The sequence below is a fragment of the Aedes aegypti genome, chromosome 3 (assembly GCF_002204515.2).
Source record: "Aedes aegypti strain LVP_AGWG chromosome 3, AaegL5.0 Primary Assembly, whole genome shotgun sequence".
NCBI classification, from domain to species: domain Eukaryota; kingdom Metazoa; phylum Arthropoda; class Insecta; order Diptera; family Culicidae; genus Aedes; species Aedes aegypti.
This window is the reverse complement of record NC_035109.1, coordinates 375705403-375732154: the sequence shown is the minus strand read 5'-3', so window position 1 is coordinate 375732154 and position 26752 is coordinate 375705403. Positions and strand designations below refer to the sequence as shown.

Here is a 26752-nt window from a genome sequence, read left to right as displayed (position 1 = left end):
CATATAAGAGAAACAAAGAATTTTGTATGGAGACTGCATACATGTTGAAAAAATCGATTTAATCTAAATTTAATCTTACAATTTCAACCAAATTATATCTAAAACAAAAGTTAAAGTTCTATTTTCCATACTTGGTTGATTAGATTACAAAATAGTTTTATGAACCATGCTTTAAATTTTATTGAAATATAAATCAAACCGATGATTTATTAACTTTGGCGACCTGTAGCTAAAAATTGTGACGTGCTGGAAAATGTATGAAAACGGTATCAGACTCAGGAACCTCAAATCTACTAGAGCACGCTAGCCCGACCTTTTTGAACCGCGGGCCACATTTTAACATTAACATTGCGCGGCGGGCACTCTACAAGTTACTTTTGATGTTGACCAGCTAATGATCAAGATGTATTTTTTTATACGTGAGTAGAAAAATTCAAATTTATGTAGAAGATTTTTTCAAGTTAGTATAATCATTGAAGTATTTGGAAACTGATGATTTTAACAAATCCAGTAGAAAATGGAAATGAAAATAGATGAGCGAAAATTATCTATAAACAGTCACCAACCAAGAGAGTATGGTTAATTTATGAAAATCTTAATCTATTATTATGAAAATTATAAACAATCTCTTCAAAGTCTCTCTAATCATCAGCCTTATTTACCTCTAATGACGTAAAACATCAATCACACCGGCAGTCTTCTAGGAAGACTTACACCGTCTTCCTTTTTCCGTAAGCTTTTCTACTCAGATTTCCACGTTGTTACACTTCTTTGTTTTACTTTGCCATTTGCCCCTGATTTAGTCGGAGAAAGAATATTCCCGCTCCGTCTCAGCTGGCTGCAATGTGGCATATTAGCACATTCCACCACTTTGTGGTGTAGGTACCGTAAGACGGGGTATCTTTGATAACGCGGATAAATTTGATAGTTTGGGACCCGCAACATATATCACGAAAAAATCATTTCTGTTGATCAGTTAAAAAATCATTTCTGTTGATCAGTTAAATAAACCGAATGCTAAAGCTAAGAATTTTAATATGACACTTTATGTCACAGCTACATTCTTAGGAAACGAGTACATTTCTTGCATAACTTATGATCTCGCCTAAATGCCATTGGTAATTTGGTTGTTCACAAAGTTATCCCGAAACCGATAATCTGTTATTGGTTATAGGTATATTCAAAAATATTCGATATGCATCCTTTCAACTGTAATCGATAACTAAGATACCAGTACTTGTTTTTAATTAAAATCTGTAAGATGGAATGTAGAAACAGCATTTTTTTCAAAAACTTCCACAGTTACCCCTCCTTACGGTACTTAGGTAATACAATCACCATGCACTTTGGCGCTTATATTTCACTTGACTGTCTGCGAATTTGTCTTCCCCATATGCTCCCTGGTGGCTGAGTAAACCACCAGAAGACGTACATGTATGTTTGCAAAAATAATAACCCAAGTAAGAAAGGTGAGTATGTGGATTCTCTAAGCCGAGTCAGGACGGATCAAACCAAAACAAAGCAGTCGAGCAAAACAGACAACAACGAGAAATGCAACGACAGCATACCATGAGTTGGATGTTTCGGAAACGGCGGCGACCAAACCTGTTGCCGAAGAAGAGATGATGACTCACGTGGATCAACAGTTGCTCAGGCTACTTTGATTGCATGTTAGTATGTTCTGTGATGTGATAACCATGTGTTAACGGGTGTCACGCCGCGCTTTTTTAGTTTCTTAAGATTGATGACTAATGTTAAAGGTTTGAAATTTTAGACGATTATGCGGGCTTCCTGTGAATCGCCGAGTCGATTCTACCAACTCGGTTGGAAGTAGTTCCAAACTGCAACTAACTCGAAGCAAATCTTTTTCTGCTGCTTCTGATTTATTAATTTAATATTCACGCCCGCCAATATGCGTATTTGGTATTGTAGAAAAATATGGCAACGGAAGCCTAGCACTTATTTGTTCTGGCTTATCGATTCAAGCAATTTGGATGCTAGAGATAAGCTTCTTGGAACAAATGGTAATAAATTGCGGTGAGGTTTGGAGGATTACCTAAGGTACTCTACACAGCAAAAAATATTGAAATTTAAACGACTTGTAACTCATGTTTGCTCTGAAAATACATTGATTGTTTCAGTTCAATAATGTAAAATGGAGTTAAAATCAATGCACATAGTCGGAGCATGAAAAAACACACAATATTACATTTTTTTCCGCAAGATATTACGACACAATGTGTTTTTAAAGCTTCCCGTAAAAATAAATCAATAAAACTTACTTTTCCAATAGATAAAACTTTAATTTTCAATCAGCATGTAAAATTAAAGCATTCAACATTTGGTTGTCAAAACAAATATGGCTGACGTGCTGCTTCTCAGTTAGTTTATCGCGACACACTCAAAGCTATTTGCGAATCTGTGGCTCTATTGGCGGTTGGAAACCATTTAACTTATAGTGCATATTCCAAGTCATCATTTACGCTTGCAGGTAAGACCCAACTAAGGTTAATGTGCAAAGTATATATGAAAACAAACTGGATCTTGCTACTTCTCAGATACCGATGTACACGAATCTTTCGACACCGACGGCGTTCATCTTACGCACTTTTATCAGCAGCAGATAGATTAAGAACGAAATGCAATGTGCTGTCTTGATTTCTTTGATACGCTTTCCAGGAAATCGTGTGTCGTGTAATTATGTGTATGGAAACAAAATGCAATAAAAATGTGCTAAATAATTCATGCGATGATCGCTTTGTGTTTTTTTTCTTGACTCCAAACGCAGAGGAGAGGAGAGCAGGTCAAATCCAGGGGAATGAATGGAAAAGAATCAAAACTGTGCGTTGCGGTAAAATTCAACGAAGTTTAAATTTACACGACATACCTTTTTCATGTAGTGTAAATTTAAAACATGATAAAAATTTGTGTTTATTTTCATGCTCCAAATATGTGCATTAAAATAAACTTAATTTTACATTATTATTTTAACTGTGTTGCTATTCCATGATTGACCGAAGTCAGTGAAAATGCACAAAGAATCAACTACAAGTTTGGCTGGGATTGGCCATAATCTTCTTCAATGTGCATAATTCAGTGCCTCTATTTATACAGGGTCAATAACGGCGCCGGCCACGTCCTTGCAGTCAGGTGGGATTGGGGGAAGGAATGTTAGTGTGCAACCTTTGCTATTTGGAGACCGTGTTTGCCTCTGCATCTCCACAAAGGTTGCTGGGAGAGATGTTTGTTAATGGGAAGGATCGTTGGGTCACAGGATTTACTTTGATAAGCGATTAGACCATGATAAATAATGATTTGTGAGATATATACATGCTTATTTGTAAATATAATATTTTCATTTGATATGAACAATTTCTATGTAGTGGAAAATTATGCCGACACTTGAAATGACGAACCATTCAAAGTTTGTTGAACAAATACCTAAATGTAACATTCCTATAGCTGTCAGGACGAAAGCATGTGTTATTATATTTTACTTATTTGAAAAGAAACAAAAAACTTGATTGGTTGAAACATCATAGAACACTCTTATTCTTATGCCAACACTTACAGTGGCGAACCATCCAAAGTTTGTTGAATAAAGTGAACTTTTCGCAAGTCTACACTTGTAGTGTCGAACCATCCAAAGTTTTTTTTTTTTAATTACAAAAATAAAGGTAAAAAAAGGTGTTCTGAAAATAAAAAAAATGTGAAACATAAATAATTCATGAATCAGAGTTTGTGTCGACACTCACAGTGACGAACAATTCATAGTTTGTTGAAAATTCATATTTACGTTCCCCAATTGTAACGATTAAATGTGCAGTCATACATATTTTATAGATTAGAAATAGTAGCATGAAACGAGCTCACCAATTGATCCTTTATCCTTCACTGTGCAGCCACAATCCACTCTCAGCCTCACTCGTTTGCTCGGCTATATAAAAGCACTCAGAAAAAAATAGGCGCGCGACCCGAAAAGGAAAAAAAACTTGGCTTTCTTGTCGCACTGCCCAGCAGCAAGCGTCAAGGTCAAAGGATCAAAAAGAACTAACCGATCACGCCACTTTTTCACTTACTAGACCGACGCGCGACATGTTTGATCCTGCCTCCGTCGCTCGCCCCCGTAGGAGCAAGCGTCAAGGTCGAAAGATCAAACAGAACTCTTTATCTCCTGTTATCATTAGTTATTAAAAAAAAAGTGTTGGTCTAATGTTGTTGATAGAGTCAGTACTATACAACTCGCTATTGCTAGTGAAAACTTCGAGAAGTCGAGTCTAGTTCACGACACTGAAGACTGCCTTACAGTAGAGATTGATTTGTTTTGGTACGATTCGTCCTCACTTGGCTTAGAGAGTCATACCTTACTTACTCGGGTTATTATTTTTGCAAACATACATGTACGTCGTCTGGTGGTTTACTCAGCCAAAAATTGCCATTAGTTTCTTAAAGTTTTCTAAGGGCTTAGGGGCTTCTACCAAAATTGACAATTCTATAGTTGGTTGCTATAATCTCAAGATCTCCACAGTGGATCAAGATCTTCAAGTTATAGTGCAAACAGTCGTTAAATAGGGTAACGGTCGTATTTTGGACCCCCTAAGGAAGTGATTTTGGTTTTTGTCCTAATTAATTAATTGCACAGCGTAACCAAGTCAAAGAACATGCCAAAACTATCTCTACGAGATAAAAATGCCCATAAGGTCCTGTAGGATGCAAAAAAACGTAAAATATAATTGAATTGTGAAGCAATGGTTTTCATTATTTTGGACATACTCATACTTTTTAGACCTTCAAAGTATATATTTTGGACTCCCGGAATTTTTTATCGTTTGGCGACAAAGTCCACGACACTGGTTGTATAATATGCTTGCCCATAGTCTAATCAATAGATTGATAATGGAAAACCGAAGAAATTGTACGCTGTTAGTTCAGAAATTTGAAAAAAGTTTTTGTTTTCATTTAAAAAAATTCTGACGGCTTCAATTTCTGTGTGTAACGTGTTGTAACGGTTGAATGGATGAACCGATTAAATTAAATTAAGTTCAGATAAAATAAACACATTTTCAATGTACAAACGGTTGTTCTATCTTTCCAAGTGGCATGCGTTTTGAGTTGGTCTTTCGATTCAAACTGGGAAATTTACAGGAAATTGGCCCAGGGGGTCCAAAATATATTGGTTACCCTACAAATCATAGTTAAAACTGAAAGCAAACGTCAGCTGACAGTGCTTAACTATACGTATGCAGTAAAATCTCTTATTCGAAAGGTATTTTTTATTAATACCAATAATGTGGTTACCTCTGATAAACTTGTTTTCGAGAAGCATAGTTTACCTATTTTTATTCATATCACCCATTGCTTAGATTCCAATCTGATATTCACATTTGAAAGATCACTGGCTTCACTAGTTGATCAAATGTAGACCCAATAATGGAGTTTTTGGATGTTAGTGATACAAGTGATCACGAGTTTTAGATTTCTCATTAATCGGTTTTTGTCACTTACTCCTCTTTGATTTTGATCTCGATTGATATGAAAATTTTTGTTAATTAAAATGGATGCAAATCTGATTATAGAACGCACTAATTTAAAGCAAATTAGTCACATTCCACTTTTTCATGTTTTCCCTATTCATAAACTTTTTTCCGTAAAACCCAAATACAATCAACTTAATCTACTCCACATCCAACAGCAGCATACCACCCACGTCCATCAATTACAAGCACTGTTAATTAAGGGTGCACCAATCAAGTCAAACGTCCGAGCCGTACTTAAGGTTTGCCGGGGTATTTGCTTCCTCGAATGGAACACTTCTCGCGCGCGCTGATAAACTGTCGCTGATTGTGACACTAAGACCGGGTTGGCGTAACGCGGCGCGTTTGTAGTTTATCATCTATTCTAATTGTTGGCACTTAGAAGCGATCTTTCGCGTTCAGAAGTCGCACTGTGAACTAACTAAGGTTGCGGATAGTATGCTCCGCAATACTTCTCGCCAGTGCGAAGTTCCGAACAGGACTGGAAGAAATTGTCAACCTAGCAAGCGAAGCAAGGTGTTGATTGCTTCTCCCAGAAGTCGGATTGAGCGAGAGTTCGGGGGGTGAACGAAAGGAATACGAGATATTGAATACCACGTTATCAGAAATTCTATTTAGTTATGATATTTTATTTCTTCAGAATTTACATAGAAGTCTGACTCAAAGAATAATCGCAATGAACCGTGTTTACAAAATGTCTTGAAGCCCCTTGTCGTTGTCACTTTGTGTACCCATTGCTATATGTATGTTTGCATTCGCTGTTTTGTTTGCGATTCCACCAAACAAAGTAGGTAAAAATATGTAAGTACACAACACCCACTATTCTATGTACCTGTGAATCTGTGCGTATTTTGCAAGCGGTAGTTCAAAGTCAAAGCTACTCACAAAGAGAGAGACAGAGAGAGTACATTGAGTAGTAGTAACTAGTAGTAGTAACGCGAAGCACCACACTTTTCGCAATTGGCAGAAACCAACAAGAAGCTAAATATTCTGCAAGTAGTGTGTGGTGAGAAAAGTCGTATTTGATATTTGATTTACATTCACATCGTTTTGAGTTATTTAACGAACGGTCCTACGACTTATGTACTCATGCTAATTATTGACTAATTATTTTACTCGGTTAACGCATACAGTTAGAACATTGAGATTTGCCGATCGGTTGAGAGACTACAGCGATGTCTCATTAGCCATGATATCCCGAGTGAAATTAAAGTGACAGGTGATGATATTATTCGGCACTTAATTTGTGATTAGTTTGGTCAAATCAATAGTTATTTTTAATAAGAAATGAATATTCCAACAACAATATCATGCTATTTCAGATGCAAATTTCTGCTATTAATCTTTCCTGACGTTATTTCTCAACTGGAACAGAGATTGTTTTTCTGTTTATGAGCTCTTACACAGCTACATAGAGTTTTTTTGCCTATGGTTAGTTGTGAATCCGTACAACACATGCCATATACAAAAATACTCTATACTCTGGAAAGTCGAGAAAATTTTCAATCTGGAAAGATTCTCGGCCTATGCCAAAAAATATGTAATATCACTCAAATTTGATCATACCCGCATCACTTCGTGAATGTTGCGTAAAATAAATCATCTAAATAAAATACTTGAAAAGTTGTTCATAATAGATGATGAGATTAAATTTTGATTGAATCGATCTCAATCAGCCCAAAATTAAAAATGTTCCAGTTAAAATGAAGGTTATATGATTCATCAAGACTTGAATAACAACAGCAAAGATCAATTTAATATTATTTTCAATTTAGTTGCAGCTATTTCCATTTAACGAATTCAAACGTAGCAACAAGTAAATCGATTAATTATTTTATTTTATTTTGTAGAAATTATCCGATTTCCTACCTTTATTGTAAGAAAAAAATATGATACTGTCACGACTGGATTAAATAGTATGCTTTTAAATACTCAATTATATTTTCGTAATGGTAAAAGAACAAACGATTGTCTAGCGATGCGCATGAGCTTCACTTTCGGCCAACTAACAACTTCCAGAATTAGCTGTATGAGCCTTCCCCAAGGTTCATGTCTAAGTCCCTTGCTTTATAATTTTATTGTTTCAGATATTGACAACAGTTAAGTCAAACTATGTTAGTTTAGACATCATAGAGATGATGCTATAGTCGTCGAGCGGGTATCTTGCAAAGACCACAGCAAAATTACCTCGATAAACTCCACTTGGGCTAGAATTTTGGGAACGGGAGAAGTGTAGTTGTATTTATATTCTGTAGATTTGGTCAACATTGGGGACGATTCATTTCGCATGAAGACGTTTCGTATAAAAACGTTTGGCATAAAGCAGTTTCATGCAAGAACAGATAGCATTTCAAAGAAGCAATATAATTGGCTGCCAAACGTCCATTATGCGAAACGTCCACCAATAAAATTATGTGAAATGTCCCACCCCCGTAAAAATTATGGTAAATTCGAAGCTTTTGGTAAAAATTGAAATATATAAACCAGTCTTCAAAAATCCCTTTCCAAGAGCTGCTGAGATTAAAAATCACCAGAGCAAGATTTGTTTCGCGCGCATTTTTGGTTCAAATCCAGGCATGCAATGAATCACGCCACGAATATGGGATGATTGAATCCCAGGACTCAATCCTTGATCAATTGTTTGATGGTAAAATAAATCGAGTGAGCATTGATATTTCTGGCAATGTTAACTGAAAATTCCTGAAATGTCCTAGAATTGATGTCTGAATTTACCAATCATAGTGCTGTGACGGTCAAATATTTGACTTAATACACTTCACCAAGGCTTGTAATGACTGTCAGTAACCTTTCTGGTTTTCATTGACGAATCGAGGGATTTTCATTGAAACTGAGATAAATCAGATAAAAATTGCATGGAATGTATTACTAACTATAAATCTTTGAGATGAACCAGCCTAGGGCTAAAAATCTCATAAATAAAGATAATAATAATAATAATAATAATAATAATAATAATAATAATAATAATAATAATAATAATAATAATAATAACATAATCCATGTCATCAGATTTGTGTTTCAAATTAGCATTAGTGTTTTTTATCATTATAAACGACATTTTTAGCCCTGAGTTAGTTCATTTCGGGACCAACGGCTTAACTACCCTTCCGAAGGAAGTCGTCACTATAACTTTTTTTTTGTCATAAGTGAATTCGTTTTTCATGGAAATATTTCATGAAAAACCATGAAAAAATCCAGGAAATAATTTGTATAGAGGAATCACATGTCAGATCGGTCAGTCACAAAACTCGAGCATCTTTGATTTGGATTAAACATGTTTTCAGTATGGTAGAATAAGTGTTTTCCATTAATAAATCTATCATTTTGACTCAAGAATAACTTTCGAAAATGTCCTATAAGTTTTTGCAAGCAAATCATTTGAAGAATTCAAGTTCCGAAATTATTGATTTTAGAGAAAAATGTTCTATGGACGAGTTGTAGTAAACCGTTTGAGCTACAAGAAAAATATAAACATTGAAAAAATATTCAATTTTTTATTGTGTAAATTAAAAAAAAACTTAAATTACACTGAAAATTAATTACGCAGAAACCCATTTTTAATATTTTTTAAATTTTGCACCATAGAAACTTGATAGCATACAGGTGTTTGGGACAAAATTTCACGATGGAGAAATTTTTAATAAAAAAGTTTTTCTAAGATCAACTTTTGGTCGATTTACAAAATTTTGGTTTTTTGTCTACATAAATTCATATTGATGATACGATAAACATCTTGAAATTATTGTAAATCATAATGACTATCACAATCACTTCTCTAGAAGTACAGTTAAACCTCCATGAGTCGATGTTCTATTACTCGATATCGACTCATGAAACCATATCAAAAGTCAAATTTCATGGTTACTATAATCGTCCCCTCAACCGACTTTCCATAGAATTGCTGAACCATGACTCGATATTTCCATGAGTCGATGGTCCCTTCAATATCGACTCATGGAGGGTTGACTGTAGTTATTTAAAACAACTTTTAAGTATAATCATGACATTTTGTCTCAAACACCTACATCCTATCGGGATTCTATGGTGAACATTGAAAAATTTTAAAAATTGGGTTTTTGTGTGATTTTAAATTTTGTTTTTGAAATTCACTTGATAAAAAAATAAATATTTCTTCAGTGCAATCGGTTCATTAAAATTTCTCCATTCAACATTTTTCTCTAAAATCAACAATTTTGGAACTAGAATTTTCAAATAAATTGCTTGCAAAAACTCATAGGCTATTTTCAAAAGTTGTTCTTGATTTAAAATGATCGATTTATTTATGTAAAACACTTATTCTACCATACTGAAAACATGTGTTAAATTTAATCTAAATCGAAGATCATCATTTTAATTTTTTCGATGGAATTCGTCTACAGCATTAATTGGAGAAATTGCTGAACTTGTGACTTTTGCGCTTCAAGGTGGAAACCCTAAAATAACTTTTTGAAAAAAACATGGACTTTACTTGATCAATTCAATAAATCACATGAAAAAATCTTGGGAGAAATCTGTTGCTAAAGTAAAATCTAGATAAAAAGCTGGAAAATCTCTAGACAAGCCTTCTCAATTGCTCAATAGAAATCGACTGAAAAATTCTGGAATACTTCCTTGTAGAATTATCGAAATAATTCCAAGAGGAATTTCTCAAGCAGTTTCTGGGAGATTCTTGAGGGAATTTTGGAGTAAACTTTTGTGGAAATAGCTTAAAGAGTTACTGAAAAATCTACGTACCTACGGCTATATCTGTAATACGTTAGTGTTCTTAAAACCGTTGGAACTGAGCATTGTTCAGTCGCTCATAATTTGTATAGTCTATGCTAAAATTTTACTATGCGGTATATGCTCAGGATGAGGCTTAGTTAAATTATCTAATCAATCAGGAAAAATGCAAACGTGGTTCCAAGAGGTTTGAGGTAGTATGCAGGGGTCCCCAAAAGCTTATAGCGTTTATCCTAAGATAGATGATAGTCTCCAAGAGATACCAAAATGTTTTCAGAATTTTACAAAATGCTTCAAGGAGCTTCCATTACAGAGTTTCTCGAGTCTAATAAATGCGTTCCCAGAGTTCTCAAGGAAATAATCAGGGTTTCGTGGAGCTATCCGATGTTTTCAATAATTTTCGAAGGATCTCAAAGCGTTCTCTCCAATAATTTCCAAAGGGATTACGGGGAGTTTGCAAGTATTTTTCTAGGGTTCTCGAGGGTTCCCAAAGGGTTCAAAATATTCCAAAGATTTTCATGAATGTTGGGAGTCTTTCGAAGGTTTAAGTTTACTGGGGCTCTTTCTGAAAGGTGTTTCTAGACAAGATATCGAGGAATTCTCGGAGATATCCACGTTCAGTAAATTTTTCTCACGGAACTCTTCTAAAAACTCATCAGAAACTCATCGGGAACTTTCTTACTTTTGGGAGATCCTCTGGGTCAATGAGCGCTTCCATCGTAATAAGCTGAGAGCTTTCTTTGTCAAAGTTGCCATTTTCGCATTCGTATATAGTGTGGCAGGTAAGATGATACCTTATGCCCAGGGTAGCCAAGGAAATTTCCTTTACGAAAAGATCCTGGATCTACCGGGAATCGAACCCAGATATTTTTAGAATGGCTTTGCTTTGTAACCGTGGACAATATCTAAACTTGAGCTTGAGCTTGATTGGCCGCCCGTGGTTGCTACTCCAGTATCGCCAGATCAGCTGCACTTACACAAGGAACCAACCAGATGAATGCTTGGGATTAACAGACACTCTCAACGTATAAGTGCTGGTGTTCTTCTATTTTAGGCAACAATGGTGCCTGCCACGTCAGAATGCAGACCAATGAGGGGAAGGAGAAGGAGTTGATAATGCATTCAACTGGCTCCCACGTTAGACCGTATATACCACTGCGTCTAATGCCAGTTCATGCGGAAAGGGTTGGCGGGTGGGGGTAATTTTTATGGCAGAGAGGCTTGCTGGTTTGGTTAGCAGACTACCTATGTATCAGGCGTAAGGAAAGGCGATGATGAAAGAATGTAAGCGTAGGGAAAGGTTTATTTCTGTCCGTCTCGAGTTCTAGCAAATGCCATGAACTGTGATAGATCAACTGTGATATATTAAGAGTGGTAGATAGAAGCAAGTGAAAGATACAACTACAAAGTACGAGGAAATGGACGGGCTTGGGATTGAACCCATGACCTTCTGCTTATGAAGCAGAAGCGGTAGCCATTAGACCACCAACCCCGTCCGTAACCGTGGCATCTAAACGTTGCAAAAGCAAATCTCGAGTTTTAGCGGACCGAAGCAGCTGAATTTATTCTCTATTCGATAAGTACTGTGTTGGATGAATACTTGGGTAAGTGTTCCCTTAGTTGGGGGTGTTCCTATAGTAGCGGTAATGCCGCTTTCAGTGATGTAATTACTTTAGCCACCGAACCGACACCGCCAATCAACGTATTGGCTTGTTGATACTTGGAATAGTTGGAAAGAGCGTTCAAATTGCTTTAAAATTGATGAAATATCACTGAAATTGCTTAAACTTCTCTTACTTGTACCAATAGTTGCGGTAAAGTGTTCCTATAGTGGAGGATCCCATAAGAAAACAACTGATACCGCAACTATAGGAACACAAATTAAAAATATACCGCAACTGAAGGAACAGTGTACCAATAGCGGAGGTATTATTTTTCACTGAAATGCCGTGGATTACTGCGATGAAACCATTTTTCCCATTAAGTCAATGGTCGTTACTTCCCGTTACAACATTAACATGCACATTATGTGCTCTTCTTGAATTTAGGTGGTTAAATGAAGTTCAATCGTGCTTAGTACCTCCACTATTGGTACATCTACCCTATGTCGGACACGGCAATCCAAGAAGACTTAGGAATTTAGATCTTCAAATAAACGAGTTGTCTGTCGAAAAATAGTGAACACAGTGCATGCTCAGATAAATGAATTTAACAATCAATAAAATTCAACTAATTATGGGATTTCAGACTTTTGGACTTGTGCAGCAGTTGTTATAGTTAAATTGTTAGCGTTAGCGTTAGCGTTGTTACGGTATACTTCGTAGATTGGATACTAGCAACATTCATGTTTCTTTTTAATAATCTCATCCTGACTGCTTTCAGGAACAAGGCAGGGGAGTATACCTTGTTCTAATCATAAACAAGAATATTAAAAGCATGAATATTGCTATTCCCGGCCACGCCCATCTTTACCGTAACTTAGGATAGGGGAAGGATATGTTGATGTAACACTTACTTAATGAGAGGCCACCGACTCAGCGACGCCCTCATAAGTGCAACGGAGGTGGGGGTTGGGAGGGGTATAAGGTCACGTCAGGATTCGCCTGAAAAGCTAGCGATGGACCCAGAGCAATTGTGATTAGGTGGTAATTATTTAGTCTTTTGAATTCCGGCAATCAAAAGAGAAAGCAACAGTTTATTTATTGTATAAATAGTATTTGGAGTAATGATTTTTGATTGTGCGGTAATATTTTTGTTGCTCAATAGCCAGTAAAGAACAAAACCGATCCCTCCAGGGTCATCGTCTGTAAAAAAAGACAATAATGCGCGTAAAACACAAACAAAGCCGACCGTAAAAAAAAAATACCAATAAAAAAAAAGGACCGATGGTACAGTTTCTAGGATAATCGAAAAAAGAAAGGAAGCGCGTTTGAACTAAACAGTGAGGACAACACACTATGTTTTTCTGCTCAGAATTATACAAAAAGCAGAATCGATTCCTCCTGGGTCATCGAACGGTTAAAAAAGCACTCACAACCCATTGTAAACTGCGTAACACCTGCCCGAACAGAACACGCGAACCGAACAAAAATATCTAACTCCGAAAAAATATTTTTCGTTCAAGAAACGACCGGAATTCTACAAGGCACAAAAAATACGGTCCCTAAAACTTACAAAAGAAAAAGTATCAAACTGGAACAAACTCACCGGATTGGTTCTCTGAAATCCTGTGTTCTATGTAAATAATTCCGGACGGTTCGTTGCAAAGCATGAAACAGCCAAAAACCATTTGATTCACAGTATCTAGAACACGAGTCAACGAAATCACTTCCATTCTTCAATTTTTCCACTATCATTTTTTCACTTTTTGAACATAACAATTGTTTTCTAATATTATTAGATATTAAAACCGGAAAGATTTGTTTTTTTTTTATTTGACAGCAGTAAAAACATTTTCGCGTCCGATTTGAAGCACGGCACGCTTCGATCCTTTTTTCCCGCTCAGCAGTTGTTATAGTTAAATTGTTGTACGAAAACCTCTGATGTCCAAGCGATAGAATTATTGGTTCGTCGTTGGTGAGATTCCTCAGAATTTCTCTGTAATTTCCCAGGATAAGGACTGTTCATTTTATAAAGTGGACACTTTGTTTATGCTATATCTCTTTTATTTATTGATAAAATCGAAATCGGTTTTCTGTGCATCGTTCAACTATTATTCTACAATGCTTTGAAAATATAAGATCTTAGAAAGTGCTTTTGGTTGAAGAGCTGAATAGTTTTTCCAAAAAGTCCTTAGAAAAGCTGTTCGTCAAAGTTTAACATTATTTTTCGTAAAACAAAAATCCTAATTTTTATGAACAAATTGTATATTTGTATTCTTTACTATTTTTTAAAAATTAGCTTTAAAAAATCAATTGTATTCCACCATTCTCTGACATTAGGTAACTTTAGTGATTTACCCATTAAAGGCCAAATTTGCTGATTCACCATCCTTTCACACCCAGCAAAGGAGAAAAGTAAAAAGCGTGTTCAAAACTAGTTTGGTTTACTAAAAAACTATATTTGTACAAACGAGAGCTAAATCGTGCGTTTAAACAATAGTCTTGAGAACAAATTTTACTGTTTATGGTAGTTTTACTAAAAAGTCTCATACTTTCAAAATCGTGTACGCATATTTATCGATCTATAGCAAATTGTAAATGGTTTTCTCCGAATATTTCAATTGGTTATCTGAGAATAACATATTATGGAAACAATATGTGGAAAATAAAATCGATTTTATTACAACAGTGTTGCTAATTTTGATGATTGTCAATGTACCTTGAAAGGTCTTCTAAGAATAAAGCAATTGTGTTTCTATTGTGTTTTAAATGTGACGTGGGGACTGACTAAGTAACTCTATGAAGGCGTACGTTATTTTTCATATTAATACTATGTTAAGACTTACGCCAGGACGTATTTTCAACCAAAAAATTCTACTCATATCAGTTCCCTTCAAATTTAAAATAGTTTTCTCTTAAAAATATAGGGGGAAAATGATATTATTATATCTGTAAAACTGTTGTTCCAAAAATAACTAGATTTTTACCATCAGGCTTCTGATTAATTATGCTTTCAAAGAACAAGCCTTTTTTGAAAATAAAAAATATAAATTGTCGATTTTTTCTGCCAATTTTTAACAATAATTGATTTTGTAAACTTTCAAAAATCGACCGATTAGAACGTTGTTCCATATTCGTGTGAAATTTAATTATTTTGGAGAATTTTCATTACCACAACATTGTACAATACTAGTCGAACGATTTGCAGAAAACTGATTGTTGAAATTTCATTGATAAATTAAAAAGATACAGCATGCACAAGGTGTCCACTTTATAAAATGGACAGTCCTTAAAGAGTAAAGAATAAAGAAATTCATGGAATTCCGGTAGGAACCCTCAGATCTAACAGGGATCCCTCAAATTTTCTAAGGGTCCGATGGAAATCTTAGGTTACCGCTAGGAATCTTCAATCTAATTTTATCAAAATCGGAACAGTTAAATAACGTACTTCCTCAAAACTGTAAAACAATATAGCATATTGTTGATTTATGTTACCAAACTGTTCAGTTGTTTAGATTTCAGTGGAATAAATACAGTTAGCAGAATTACACTAGTAATCCACAATTTCTCAAAATCTCGCTGTGAAAACTCAGGATCCCACTAAGAATCTTCAGAATCTCCAAGTTTGATCCTGTTAAAACTACCTAAGAAACCGTTGGGTAACCCTTGGTTTCTTGTTTTATCCACATCCACTGGCATTTTGCTGAGGATCCAAAATAAATGTTGTCTATTTTTTAAACTCTTGGAGCACATATTGTAGTTAAGTTGATGGCGATTTGAATTATAGGTTCGTTGCTGATTCATCTTCGTAGATTTCCACTGAAAAATCGTAATATTCCGTAAAAACTTAGAAAACCTTAATATCTTGTCATAAAATCACAAAATATCGCTGCGAATCCTTAGATTCCATAACGATAAATGTTTCGTCGGAAACTCTCATGAGTCCGTTTAAGATTCTTGGGATGACAGTAATTCCAAGATCCGGACTAAGATTCCACTAAGAAAGTTCGCTTTAAAATCTCTTGATACCGCAAAGAATATACAGGATGTCGTTAGAAATTGCAGAGCCTATAAGCAGTTTTGCTTAAACTCCTCAAAATTTGGCTCTATTTTTTTAGGATCATGGTAAGAATCCTCAGAATCCCGTTTGAAAACATCAAACTTCCACCAGAAATATCCAAGGTCTCTCAAGAAACTGTGAAGATCTCTCTAGAAATCCACAGATATCTCAGGGACTCCAATCAAAATTATCATTAGTCTGCTGGAGATTCTCAGAGTCCCGCTAGAAATTATTTGATGCCTTAAACACACTGACAGAATCACATTATAAATGTCGAGAATCCTCTTAGGAATCTTCAACATACTATAAACTGCTTGGGAACTTTTATGATTTGCATGGGAATTTCTTAAAATTCTTAGTTTTGACAACGATCATTTCATTGGAAACCTCCAGGTAAATCATTATCGATCGTTGAGCCGGTTATCGGCGATTGGTCACCTAATTTTCTATTTACTGATCGGTCACATCTACCGAACAATGTGTTGGATATTTGCATACTAACAATGCATATGCAATCACTTCATCTAGTCTGAATGGTAGCTACAGATTCTGGTTAAAACCGCCTCATGGCGATGGACGCTTTTCACGGTTCACTGCTTTATCTATGACTCTGATACGGTTCTTGCACAACTTGTGATAAGGGCGTATAAACTGTTAGTAAGCGAAATAGTTTCCCACTATATTAAATCCTCATTCTTATGTCCAGATGAGTAACTGCTTGTACCACGAAGCGAAGGGCTTGATTTGCACACATGAATAAATGGTAATATTCTTGGAAACGGCTGAAGGTTTCACGAACAAATGCTTCACACTCCCTTATCATATGTTAACCCCACCGCACTGTTATTTGTCTGGGTTTGGCACGCGACGCGACAATCTAATCTCAAGTGAAGATCGCGGAATACGTCCGGTCCAGCGTTCCGTTCGTTGGAGACTGCGTTGCCCTGCAGCCAGCGATCGATAGAGTAAAGTGGGGTAAAAGTTCGAGTGGGGTAAGAGTTTCTTTTTAAGATTTTTAGCTCAATTCAAAACAAATCTTATAAATGTCATGGTGGTTCGAATGCTATTCAAGTAAGAGACTTTCACTTCAAATATCATAAAAATCGATTGAGATTTGGAAAAGTTATGGCTTTTTGTTGTTTTTCGACGTGAATATTGTAATTTTTGGTCAAACTTTCGTTGCATGGAACCAATTGAAGATAAAATCTTTTTCGATATTTTATGTAAGGGCGTTTTTAGGCCTACCATAAGGTTGCTTGGAGGTGTATTAGTTTTTGCATAAATGCTTGAAAACAACTTTTGGCCCATAGTGGGGCAAAAGTTCGAATCAGCGGGGCAAAAGTTCGACCCATGTATAAAATCACGGAAAAATTTGCAAATTGCCTAAAATCCACATATTATCTTCAAATTTAGTTAAATTTGTCTGATCGTGTGGAAATTGTCACCAAAATTTTACATTCCCACTTAGTTTTGCGAAAAACTGCTATTTTTGAGTATATTACAATTAACCCGGTTTTGGACAATTTTTTGATGAAAATTTAGTGTGTATTTTTCGTCAAACTTAAGTTTACGGCTGGTGTAAAGTATGTCTGTCATAAGAGGATCGATATTTTGTGTTTTAGCCAGAGAACTTTTGCCCCACACTAGATTCGAACTCTTGCCCCACCGGTGGGGCAAAAGTTCGAATAAGACGATCAATTTTGAAATTGTTATAACTAAAAATGGGTAAATATTTTGACAAATGTTTGTTCAGCAAAATTATAGCCAATATGTTGAAGGTTCACTGTATGGTATTTGTTTTGTTTTAACTGCTATTGTTTTCCTGGAAACTTTGATTATACCACTAAGGTCGATCTTTTGCCCCACCTTACTCTATGGTCATTGTATGAACCGGAGGAGAAGCGCACTTTGTGTACGATCGTCATCTGGTTGGTTTCCTTTATCGACGGCACGGTGGCTTTGCCAATTGAACTCGTTGAATGATTGGCGATCGATTGTTACGTATGTGTGTTAGGGTGACCCATTTATGAAAAGGAAAGTCAAACCGTAATAATCTCCTGAATTTGTTCAATTGAACCCTTAGAAACATTATCCATACAAGCTTCAAGCTCGTTCAACCCTCCCTTGAAGTTGACAGATTCGGATCAAACTTCTACAATAGTTTCTAGGGAATCTAATGAACAAACTTGGCGATGTAACTTAAGATTTTTGTAGTTTGATCATTATATGACTACGTATATGACTGAAGTAGTATGATAAAATTTCTTACTTGTTTACTCTGGATCACTACACTGCTCAATGTTGTCCTACATATGGACATATAACTTCCAAAGTGCTCATTACAATTCGATACACTTTACATCTGTGAGAAGCGAAGTTCATTCAGGAAAATCATTCGCCCAACCAAATGGAAAGGCTGTTCTCACAGCTGTGCACACTTGGAGGAGGTTTTGCAATAAAATGCACATCGTTCCAGTCAGTGGTGGTGTTTCTAATTGACCGTCGATGGCGACGAGTGTTTGCAATGTGAGCTCTCGAGATTCGCGGATTGGGGAAACCGGCTCGCGATCTCTTTATAGATGAGAATGAGGCGGCTCTTTGTGTACACACTAGAACTGGACGGTGGATCCAGTTTCAGCTGTTACATGTTGTTCAATCATGTGCTACTGAAGTTGAGGATCATCAACATTCTCGCAGTGTCTCCATTTGTAAGAAGCTTTGTATGTTTGCAAATATGGATCGATGATTACGAAACATCAAAGTTTATACATATCGCATGTAGCTTCACGTCACTCTATTGCTTGGAGAGAGGAATATTGATATTTACAAGTTGTTTTTGTAAAGCATCTTAGGCTGTGTTACATATTGCATTCATTCATATTTTATTATATCGTTAGCTTTATGATTTTTTTTTGCCTAAATAGTAATGGTGTTTACCAGGTGAACGTAAATAATCTGAGGGTTCTGGATGATCTCTCAGAAGCTTCTTGGAAGTACATCTTGAAGCTTCTAGGAAGCTTTTTTCAAATCTTCCGGGTAGCTCTTTTAGAAACTTCTGGGAACTCCTTTCTGAAGCTTCCGTGGAGCTTCTTTGCAACTCTTTCAGAAGCTACTGGGAAGCCCTTTCAGAAGCTTTTTGAGAAGTTTTTTCAGAAACTTCTGGGAAGTTTTTTCAAAAGCTTCTGGGAAACACTTTCAGTAGTTCCTAGGAAACTCTTCCAAAAGCTTCTGGGAGGCTCTTTCAAAAACTTCTGGGAAGCTTTATCAGAAGCTTTTGGGAAGCTCTTTCAGAAGCATCTGGGAAGCTCTTTCACAAGCTTTTGGGAAGTTTTTTTTAAGAAACTTAGGGAAAACTCTATCAGAAGCTACTGGGAAGCTCATTCAGATGCTTCTGGGAAGCTCTTTCAGAAGCATCTGGGAAACTTTTTCAAATGCTTCTAGGAAGCTATTTCAGAAGTTTCTGAGAAGCTCTTTCAGAGCTTCTGGGAAGCTCTTTCAGAAGCTTCTGGGAAGCTCTTTCAGAAACTCATGGGAAGCTCTTTCAGAAAAGGCTTTTGGGAAGCTATTTTAGAATCTTCTGGGAAGCTCTTGCATAAACTTCTGGAAAGCACTTTCAGAAACTTCTGGGAACTACTTTCGAAGCTTCTGGGAAGCTCTTTCAGAAGCTACTGGGAAGCTCTTTCGGAAGCTCCTAAAAAGTTTTTTCAGAAGCTCCTTTGGACGCTCTCTAAGAAGCTTCTAGGATACTTTTTCAGATGATTCTGGGAAGCTTTTTCAGATGATTCTAGAAAGTTTTTTCAGCAGTTTCTGGGAGACTCTTTCAGAAGCTTCTGGCAAGCTCATTCAGAACGACAGGGAAGCTCTTCCAAAAGCTTCTGCGAAGCTCTTCAAGAAGCTTCTGGGAAGCTCTCTCAAAAGCTTATGGAAATCTCTTTCAGTTGTTTTTGGGATGCTCTTTCAGAAGCTTCTAGAAAGCACTTTCAGAAACTTCTGGAAAGCTCTTTCAGAAACTTCTGAAAACCCCTCAGAGGTTTCTGGGAAGCTCTGTTAGAGGCTTCTGGGAAGTTCTGTTACAGGCTTTTGTAAAGTTCTTTTTTATGCTTCTGGGAAGTTCATTCAGAAGCTTCTGGGAAGCTCTTTTGGAAGCTTCTGGGTAGCTGTTTCAGTAGCTTCTGGGAAGCTGTTTCAGAAACTTCCGAAAACCCCTCAAAGGTTTCTGGGAAGCTCTGTCAGAGGCTTCTGGGAAGTTCTGTTACATGCTTCTGGAAAGTTCTTTTTTATGCTTCTGGGAAGTTCATTCAGTAGCTTCTGGGAAGCTGTTTCAGAAACTTACGAGAAGCTCTTTCAGAAGCTTCTGGGAAGCTCTTTCAGAAGCTTCTGGGAAACTATTTCGACCAGCAAGTTCTTCCCGAAGCTTCCAGAAAACTCTATCAGAAACTTCTGAGAAGCTTTTTCAAAACCTTCTGGAAAGCTCTTTCAGAGGCTTTTGGGAAGCTTTTTTTAGAAATTTCTAGGAAGCTCTTCCAAAAGTTTCTGTGAAGTTCTTCCAGAAACTTGTGAGAAGCTGTTTCAGAAGCTTTTGGGAAGCTCTTTCAGCAGCTACTGGGAAGCTCAATCAGAAGCTTCTGGTAAACTGTTTCAGAAGCCTTCGAGAAGCTCTTTCAGAAGCTTCTGGGAAGCTCTTTTAGAAGCTTCTGGGAAGCTCTTTCAGAAGCTTCTGGGAAGCTCTTTCAGAAGCTTCTGGGAAGCTCTTTCAGAAGCTTCTGGGAAGCTCTTTCAGAAGCTTCTGGGAAGCTCTTTCAGAAGCTTCTGGGAAGCTCTTTCAAAAGCTTCAGGGAAACTCTTTCAGAAGCATCTAAGAAGCTCTTTAAAAAGCTTCAGGGAAGCTCTTTAAGAAACGTCTGGAAATCACTTTCAGTAGCATCTAGTAAGCTCTTTCAAAAGCTTTTGGAAGCTCTCTCAGAAGCTTCTGGAAACTCTTTCAGAACCTTCTAAAAAACTATTTCTTATGCTTCTGGGAAGGCCTTTCAGAAGCTTCAAGGAAGCTTTTTCAAAAGCTTCTGGGAGGCTCTTTAAAAAGCTTCTGGGAAGCACCTTCAGGAGTTTCTGGGAAGCTCTTTCAGAAGCTTCGGGAAGCTTTTTTGGAAGCTTCCGGGAAGCCCTTGCAGAAGCTTCTGGGAAGCTCTTTCAGAAGCTTCTGAGAAGCTCTTTCCGAAGATTCTGGGAAGCTCTTTAAGAAGCTTCCGGGAAGCTCTTCCACAAGCTTCTAGGAAGCTCCTTCAGAAACTTAAGGGAAGCTCTTTCAGAAGCTTTTGGAAACTATTTCAGAAGCTTCTGAGAAACTCTTCCAGCAGCTTCTGGAAAACTTTTTCAGAAACTTCCGGGAAGCTCTTTCGAAAGCTACTGGGAAGATCTTTCAGAAGCTTCTGGAAAACTCTTTCAGAAGCTTCCGGGAACCCCTTGCAGAGGTTTCTAAGAAGCTCTTTCAGAAGCTTCTTGGAAGCTCTTTCCGAAGATTCAGGGAAGCACTTTCAGGAGTTTCCGGGAAGCAATTGCAGAAGCTTCGGGGAAGCTCTCTCGAAAGTTTATGGGAAGCTCTTCCACAAGCTTCTAGGAAGCTCCTTCAGAAGCTTAAGGGAAGCTCTTTCAGAAGCTTCTGAGAAACTCTCTCAACAGCTTATGAAAAACTCTTTCTGAAACTTCTGGGAAGCTCTTTCGGAAGTTTATGGGAATTTCATCAAATGCTTCTGGGAAGCTCTTACAGAAGGTTCTGGGATGCTTTTTCAGAAGATTCTGGAAAGCCCTTCTAGAAAGCTCTTTCAGAAGCTTCTGAGATGCTCTTTCAGAAGCATCTGGGAAGCTCTTTCAGAAGGATCTGGGAAGCTCTTTCAGAAGCATCTGGGAAGCTCTTTCAGAAGCTTCTAAAACCTTTTTCGGTAGCTTCTGGGAAGGTCCTTTAGATGCTTCTGGGAAGCTGTTTGAGAAGCTTCTAGGAAGCTATTTCAGAAGTTTTTGGAAAGCTCTTTCATTAGCTTTTGGGAAGCTCTTTCAGAAGTTTTTGGAAAGCTCTTTCATAAGCTTATATGAAACTCTTCTAGAAGCTTCTTGGAATCTCTATCAGAAGCTTTTTGAAAGCTCCTGCAGAAGCTCATGGGAAGTTCTTTCAAAAGCTTCTGGAAACTCTTTCAGAAGCTTCCGGGAAGCACTTTCAGAAGTTTCTGAGAAGCGATTTCAGAAGCTTTTGGAAAGCTTTTTTGGGAGCTTCAGGGAAGCTTTTTCAGAAGCTTCTAGGAAGCACATGCAGAAGCTTCTGGGAAGCACTTGTAGAAGCTTCTGGGTAGCACTTTCAGAAGCTTCCGAGAATCTTTTGAAAGAAGCCCATTCAGAAGCTTCTGGGAAGCTCTTTTAGAAGCTGCTGGAAAGCTCTTTCAGAACCTTCCGGGAAGCTCTTTCAGAAGCTTCCGGGAAGCTCTTTCAGAAGCTTCTGGGAAGCTTTTTCCTAAGCTTCTGGGAAGCTGTTACAGAAGCTTCTGGGAAGCTCTTTCAGGGAAGCTCTTTCAGAAGCTTCTGAGATGCTTTTTAAGAAGTTTCTGGGAAGCTTTTTCAGAAGCTTCTGGGAAGCTCTTTCAGGGAAGCTCTTTCAGGGAAGCTCTTTCAGGGAAGCTCTTTCAGAAGCTTCTGAGAAGCTTTTTCAGAAACTTGGGGAAAACTTTTCCAGAAGCTTCTGGGAAGCTCTTTCAGAAGCTTCTGGGAAGCTCTTTCAGAAATTTCTGGGAAGCTTTTTCAGAAGCTTCAGGGAAGCTCGTTCAGAAGCTCCAGGGAAGCTCTTTCAAAAGCTTCTGGAAACTCTTCTAGAAGCTTCTTGGAATCTCTATCAGAAGCTTTTTGAAAGCTCCTTCAGAAGCTCATGGGAAGTTCTTTTAAAAGCTTCTGGAAACTCTTTCAGAAGCTTCCGGGAAGCACTTTCAAAAGTTTCTGAGAAGCGATTTCAGAAGCTTTTGGAAAGCTTTTTTGGAAGCTTCAGGGAAGCTTTTTCAGAAGCTTCTAGGAAGCACATGCAGAAGCTTCTGGGAAGCACTTGTAGAAGCTTCTGGGTAGCATTTTCAGAAGCTTCCGAGAATCTTTTGAAAGAAGCCCATTCAGAAGCTTCTGGGAAGCTCTTTTAGAAGCTGCTGGAAAGCTCTTTCAGAAGCTTCCGGGAAGCTCTTTCAGAAGCTTCTGGGAAGCTTTTTCCTAAGCTTCTGGTAAGCTGTTACAGAAGCTTCTGGGAAGCTCTTTCAGGGAAGCTCTTTCAGAAGCTTCTGAGATGCTTTTTCAGAAACTTGGGGAAAACTTTTCCAGAAGCTTCTGGGAAGCTCTTTCAGAAGCTTCTGGGAAGCTCTTTCAGAAGCCTCTAGGAAGCTCTTTCAGAAGCTTCTGGGAAGCTCTTTCAGAAATTTCTGGGAAGCTTTTTCAGAAGCTTCAGGGAAGCTCGTTCAGAAGCTCCAGGGAAGCTCTTTCAAAAGCTTCTGGAAACTCTTTCAGAAGTATCCGGGAAGCACTTTCAGAAGTATCTGAGAAGCAATTTCAGAAGCTTTGGAAAGCTTTTTCGGAAGCTTCAAGGAAGCTTTTTCAGAAGCTTCTGGGAAGCACATGCAGAAGCTTCTGGGAAGCACTTGTAGGAGCTTCTGGGTAGCACTTTCAGAAGCTTCTGAGAATCTTTTGAAAGAAGCCCATTCAGAAGCTTCTGGGAAGCTCTTTTAGAAGCTTCAGGGAAGCTCTTTCAGAAGCTGCTGGAAAGCTCTTTCAGAAGCTTCTGGGAAGCTTTTTCAGAAGCTTCTGGGAAGCTTTTTCCTAAGTTTCTGGGAAGCTCTTTCAGAAGCTTCTGAGATGCTTTTTCAGAAGTTTCGGGGAAGCTCTGGGAAGCTTCTGGGAAGCTCTGACCCAGTGAACCACGTATCGTTAAATAATGTCCAGAATCATATATTCGTACTTCAAAAATAAGAATCGCACAAGATGACGTATTGATAGCGCTTACAATGTCAACACAAGCTGTATATAAATCCCCAATACGATTCATAAACGACAATCTGTGTTGACAACAAAACATGTCGTAAATAGTGCAGCTTAAAATCACGTTAAGTTGTATCAACTGACAGATCATACATCAATCCAGAAGGCATCATATGAAATCGCAATAACTTGGCAAAAATACTTGGTATATGCTGACGATGAGTCTCAAAGAACAACAAAGCAAGTGTTGCTGTATATGAAACATGCGTTAATATTGGCAAATAAACAACCAATTTATAAGTAACACTTGGTGGTACAGTGGTAGGGTATCCGATTCTTAATCCAGAGGTCCCACGTTCGAGGCTTGTTGTAGCCTTTTTTGTATTTTCATGCAAAATTTTTTGCATCGTATTTATGATCACAGAAAGTCTGAAAAAGTTGTGCCAAATACGCATATAGCCTCCACTTTGGTAGGTAAAAAGCCTTTTCATGCTTTCTATACGATTGAATTGATACATATAGAATGATGCATAACAAAAGTTATTTCAACCAAAATGTTGACTGGGGGGAAGCTTCTGGGAAGCTCTGGAAAGCTCTCTCAGAAGCTTCTGAGATGTTTCTCAGAAGTTTATGATAAGCTCTTGTAGAGGCTTCTAGAAAGCTCTTTCAGAAGCTTCTGATATGCTCTTTCAGAAGCTTCTGGGAAGAACTTTCAGAAGCGCCTGGGAAGCTCTTTCAGAAGCTTCTGGGAAGCACTTTCAGAAGCGCCTGGGAAGCTCTTTCAGAATCTTCTGGGAAGCAATTTCAGGAGCTTCCCGGGATCTTTTTGAAAATCTTTGAGTAATCTTCTTCATAAGCTGCTGAGAAGCCATTTCTTTTGCTTCTCTCTTATATCTGGCTTTCAAAAAATAGCTCATAGTCAGGTTGTGATTGTGAGATTCTAATTTTGAATATGTTTATTCTTTCACATTGCTTGAATCCAATTTTGAAAGTGAAAGTCAAATTTCAAAGACAAATACAAGCAGTCACAAATATTTTATTCCGTAATGAGGTTATATACACTGTTGTTTTCATACCAACAAAATGGGGGGAATACCTTTTGCATACTGTGCATTACATTATTAGGTCACTCTCCTACTGTAGAATAGTATTTCTTCATTAAGGTAACCGAACCAAGAGAAGAGCTATTTTCCAGTGAAAGTAAACAATCTCAATGAAAACCAAACACCACCGTTTGAGAATGGGCTTCCCAAGTATACCAAAGATAAGAAACAAAGAGTACAGATAACAGAGAAAACGAGTCTGGAGGATACCTCTGCGAAGTTTACTTGATGACAAACATTCCAAATCATACAGGCTTAAGTTCCTTCAAGTGGTGGCAGGTGAACAAAGATTGTCTCTGTGATTCACGATGCGATGGAAGTACCCCTACATTGTGAGAACTGTGACTACTTTCCGAAAGAGTAGAAGCCTAAACACAGACATTTTTGGGACTGGGCTTGGTCATTCTCTTTATATTTTTTTTGCGAATTCGCCATGGGCGAAAAGCTATTATAATAAAGTAAATAATAATAATCTCAACTTTCACCAGTTTCAAAGTCAGTGATGAGTAATGAGTGCAATCGAAGCTAATGTTCTTTTTTTTCTGGCTTCACGTTCTGCATCCATTTTTGTGCATGTAATTTTGATTTTTATGAACACTTACACTTTCGTTATCAATTGATCATTTTGCATTTGTATATCGTATGAAAATTTCCATAACGAACTGACGGGATTCGTACTCACGACCCTCAACAAGCGCTTGCTTGACAGCTGTGTTACCGAAGTTTTTGTTAGAAGCTAGTTTTAATATTCCTTAAAACAACTTATAGTTTACAATTCAAAAATCAATTCATTTATATATTTCTCAGCCCATTTTGATAACTAGAATTAATTTATTGAATGTACTTACCATAAGCATCACCACCGCCGTCATGCCTGGCCATAGTCTACTCCTTCTGTGGCATAGGTTTTGCCAAGGCCCTAAAACGAATGGAATCCAGAAATAGAGAAAAACTATCACTAACTAATATTTCCTGTTAGGATAACTTTCACGATCGCGAATTGAAACACTACTGAGTGCCGAACCAGCTGGCGGTTCAAGTGGGACGAAGACTACAAGACGAACTCCGCCGCAATTGCGCTATCTGTGCAGGGTATTTGATGATACAGTGTGGCCTAGGGGGCGTCCATCCAGTACGTCATGCAAACCTCCCTTTAATCTGCCACTCTCGTATGTTATTATTTGGTCGACCCCTAGGTAATGGAGAGGTAGAGACCATGTCTGTTTCTAATGGGGAGAAGTGCAGGCGGGGGCTTGTCTTTAGCTGGTATCGTACCGTAGCAAATGAGCACTTGAGCTATGATTTGTTTTTGTGGTACTAATAGACGTCAACTACAGTATTGGCCATCGTCATACCATTCAGTTGTGACAGCTGTCAATGAGTTTGTACGATAATAAGATACTTGAATCAGCGATGGCAGTTGATGTGCTTTTTCGGTCACTACATAGTTGGAGTGAAAAGTACGTTACCTTAGGGGTTTTATTTTCTTCCTTTTTAGATATTAATCTGAGCAGAGACTTTTTACTGAATGAACATATACCAAATGGAATATTAAGTGTTCACCCATACCTCGATTAGTAGCGCTATCTCGCCTGAGTAGCTCAGAAAATAATTAAGAAAGAAAGTAATCTGTCTAAGTAGATCTTTGTCATGAAAAAAAAAGTTTTGGGCCTCAAGACACAATGCATGCTTTGATTGTTGGAGAACGATTAATGATCC

The 26752-nt window shown here is 37.5% G+C and overlaps 1 protein-coding gene and 1 long non-coding RNA gene across 4 annotated transcripts in view; one reads left to right on the top strand and one right to left on the bottom strand.

The window, feature by feature from the left end:
- The window catches only part of LOC5574178 (CTL-like protein 2), a 90870-nt gene that overhangs the window by 24784 nt on the left and 39334 nt on the right, over positions 1–26752 (bottom strand). Inside the window, exon 2 of one of the 3 annotated variants that reach the window (XM_021852300.1) lies at positions 25882–25952. In XM_021852300.1, the coding sequence (XP_021707992.1) occupies positions 25882–25915 (34 nt within the window). In that variant the 5' untranslated portion in view covers positions 25916–25952. Of the gene's footprint in view, positions 1–25881; positions 26103–26752 lie in introns of those variants that run through there. The other 2 variants (XM_021852299.1, XM_021852302.1) reach the window with 2 other exon arrangements.
- Positions 274–2739, top strand: LOC110678830. Its single transcript, XR_002501973.1, has 2 exons — positions 274–2491; positions 2559–2739. It is a non-coding gene; the product is annotated as an uncharacterized LOC110678830 (long non-coding RNA).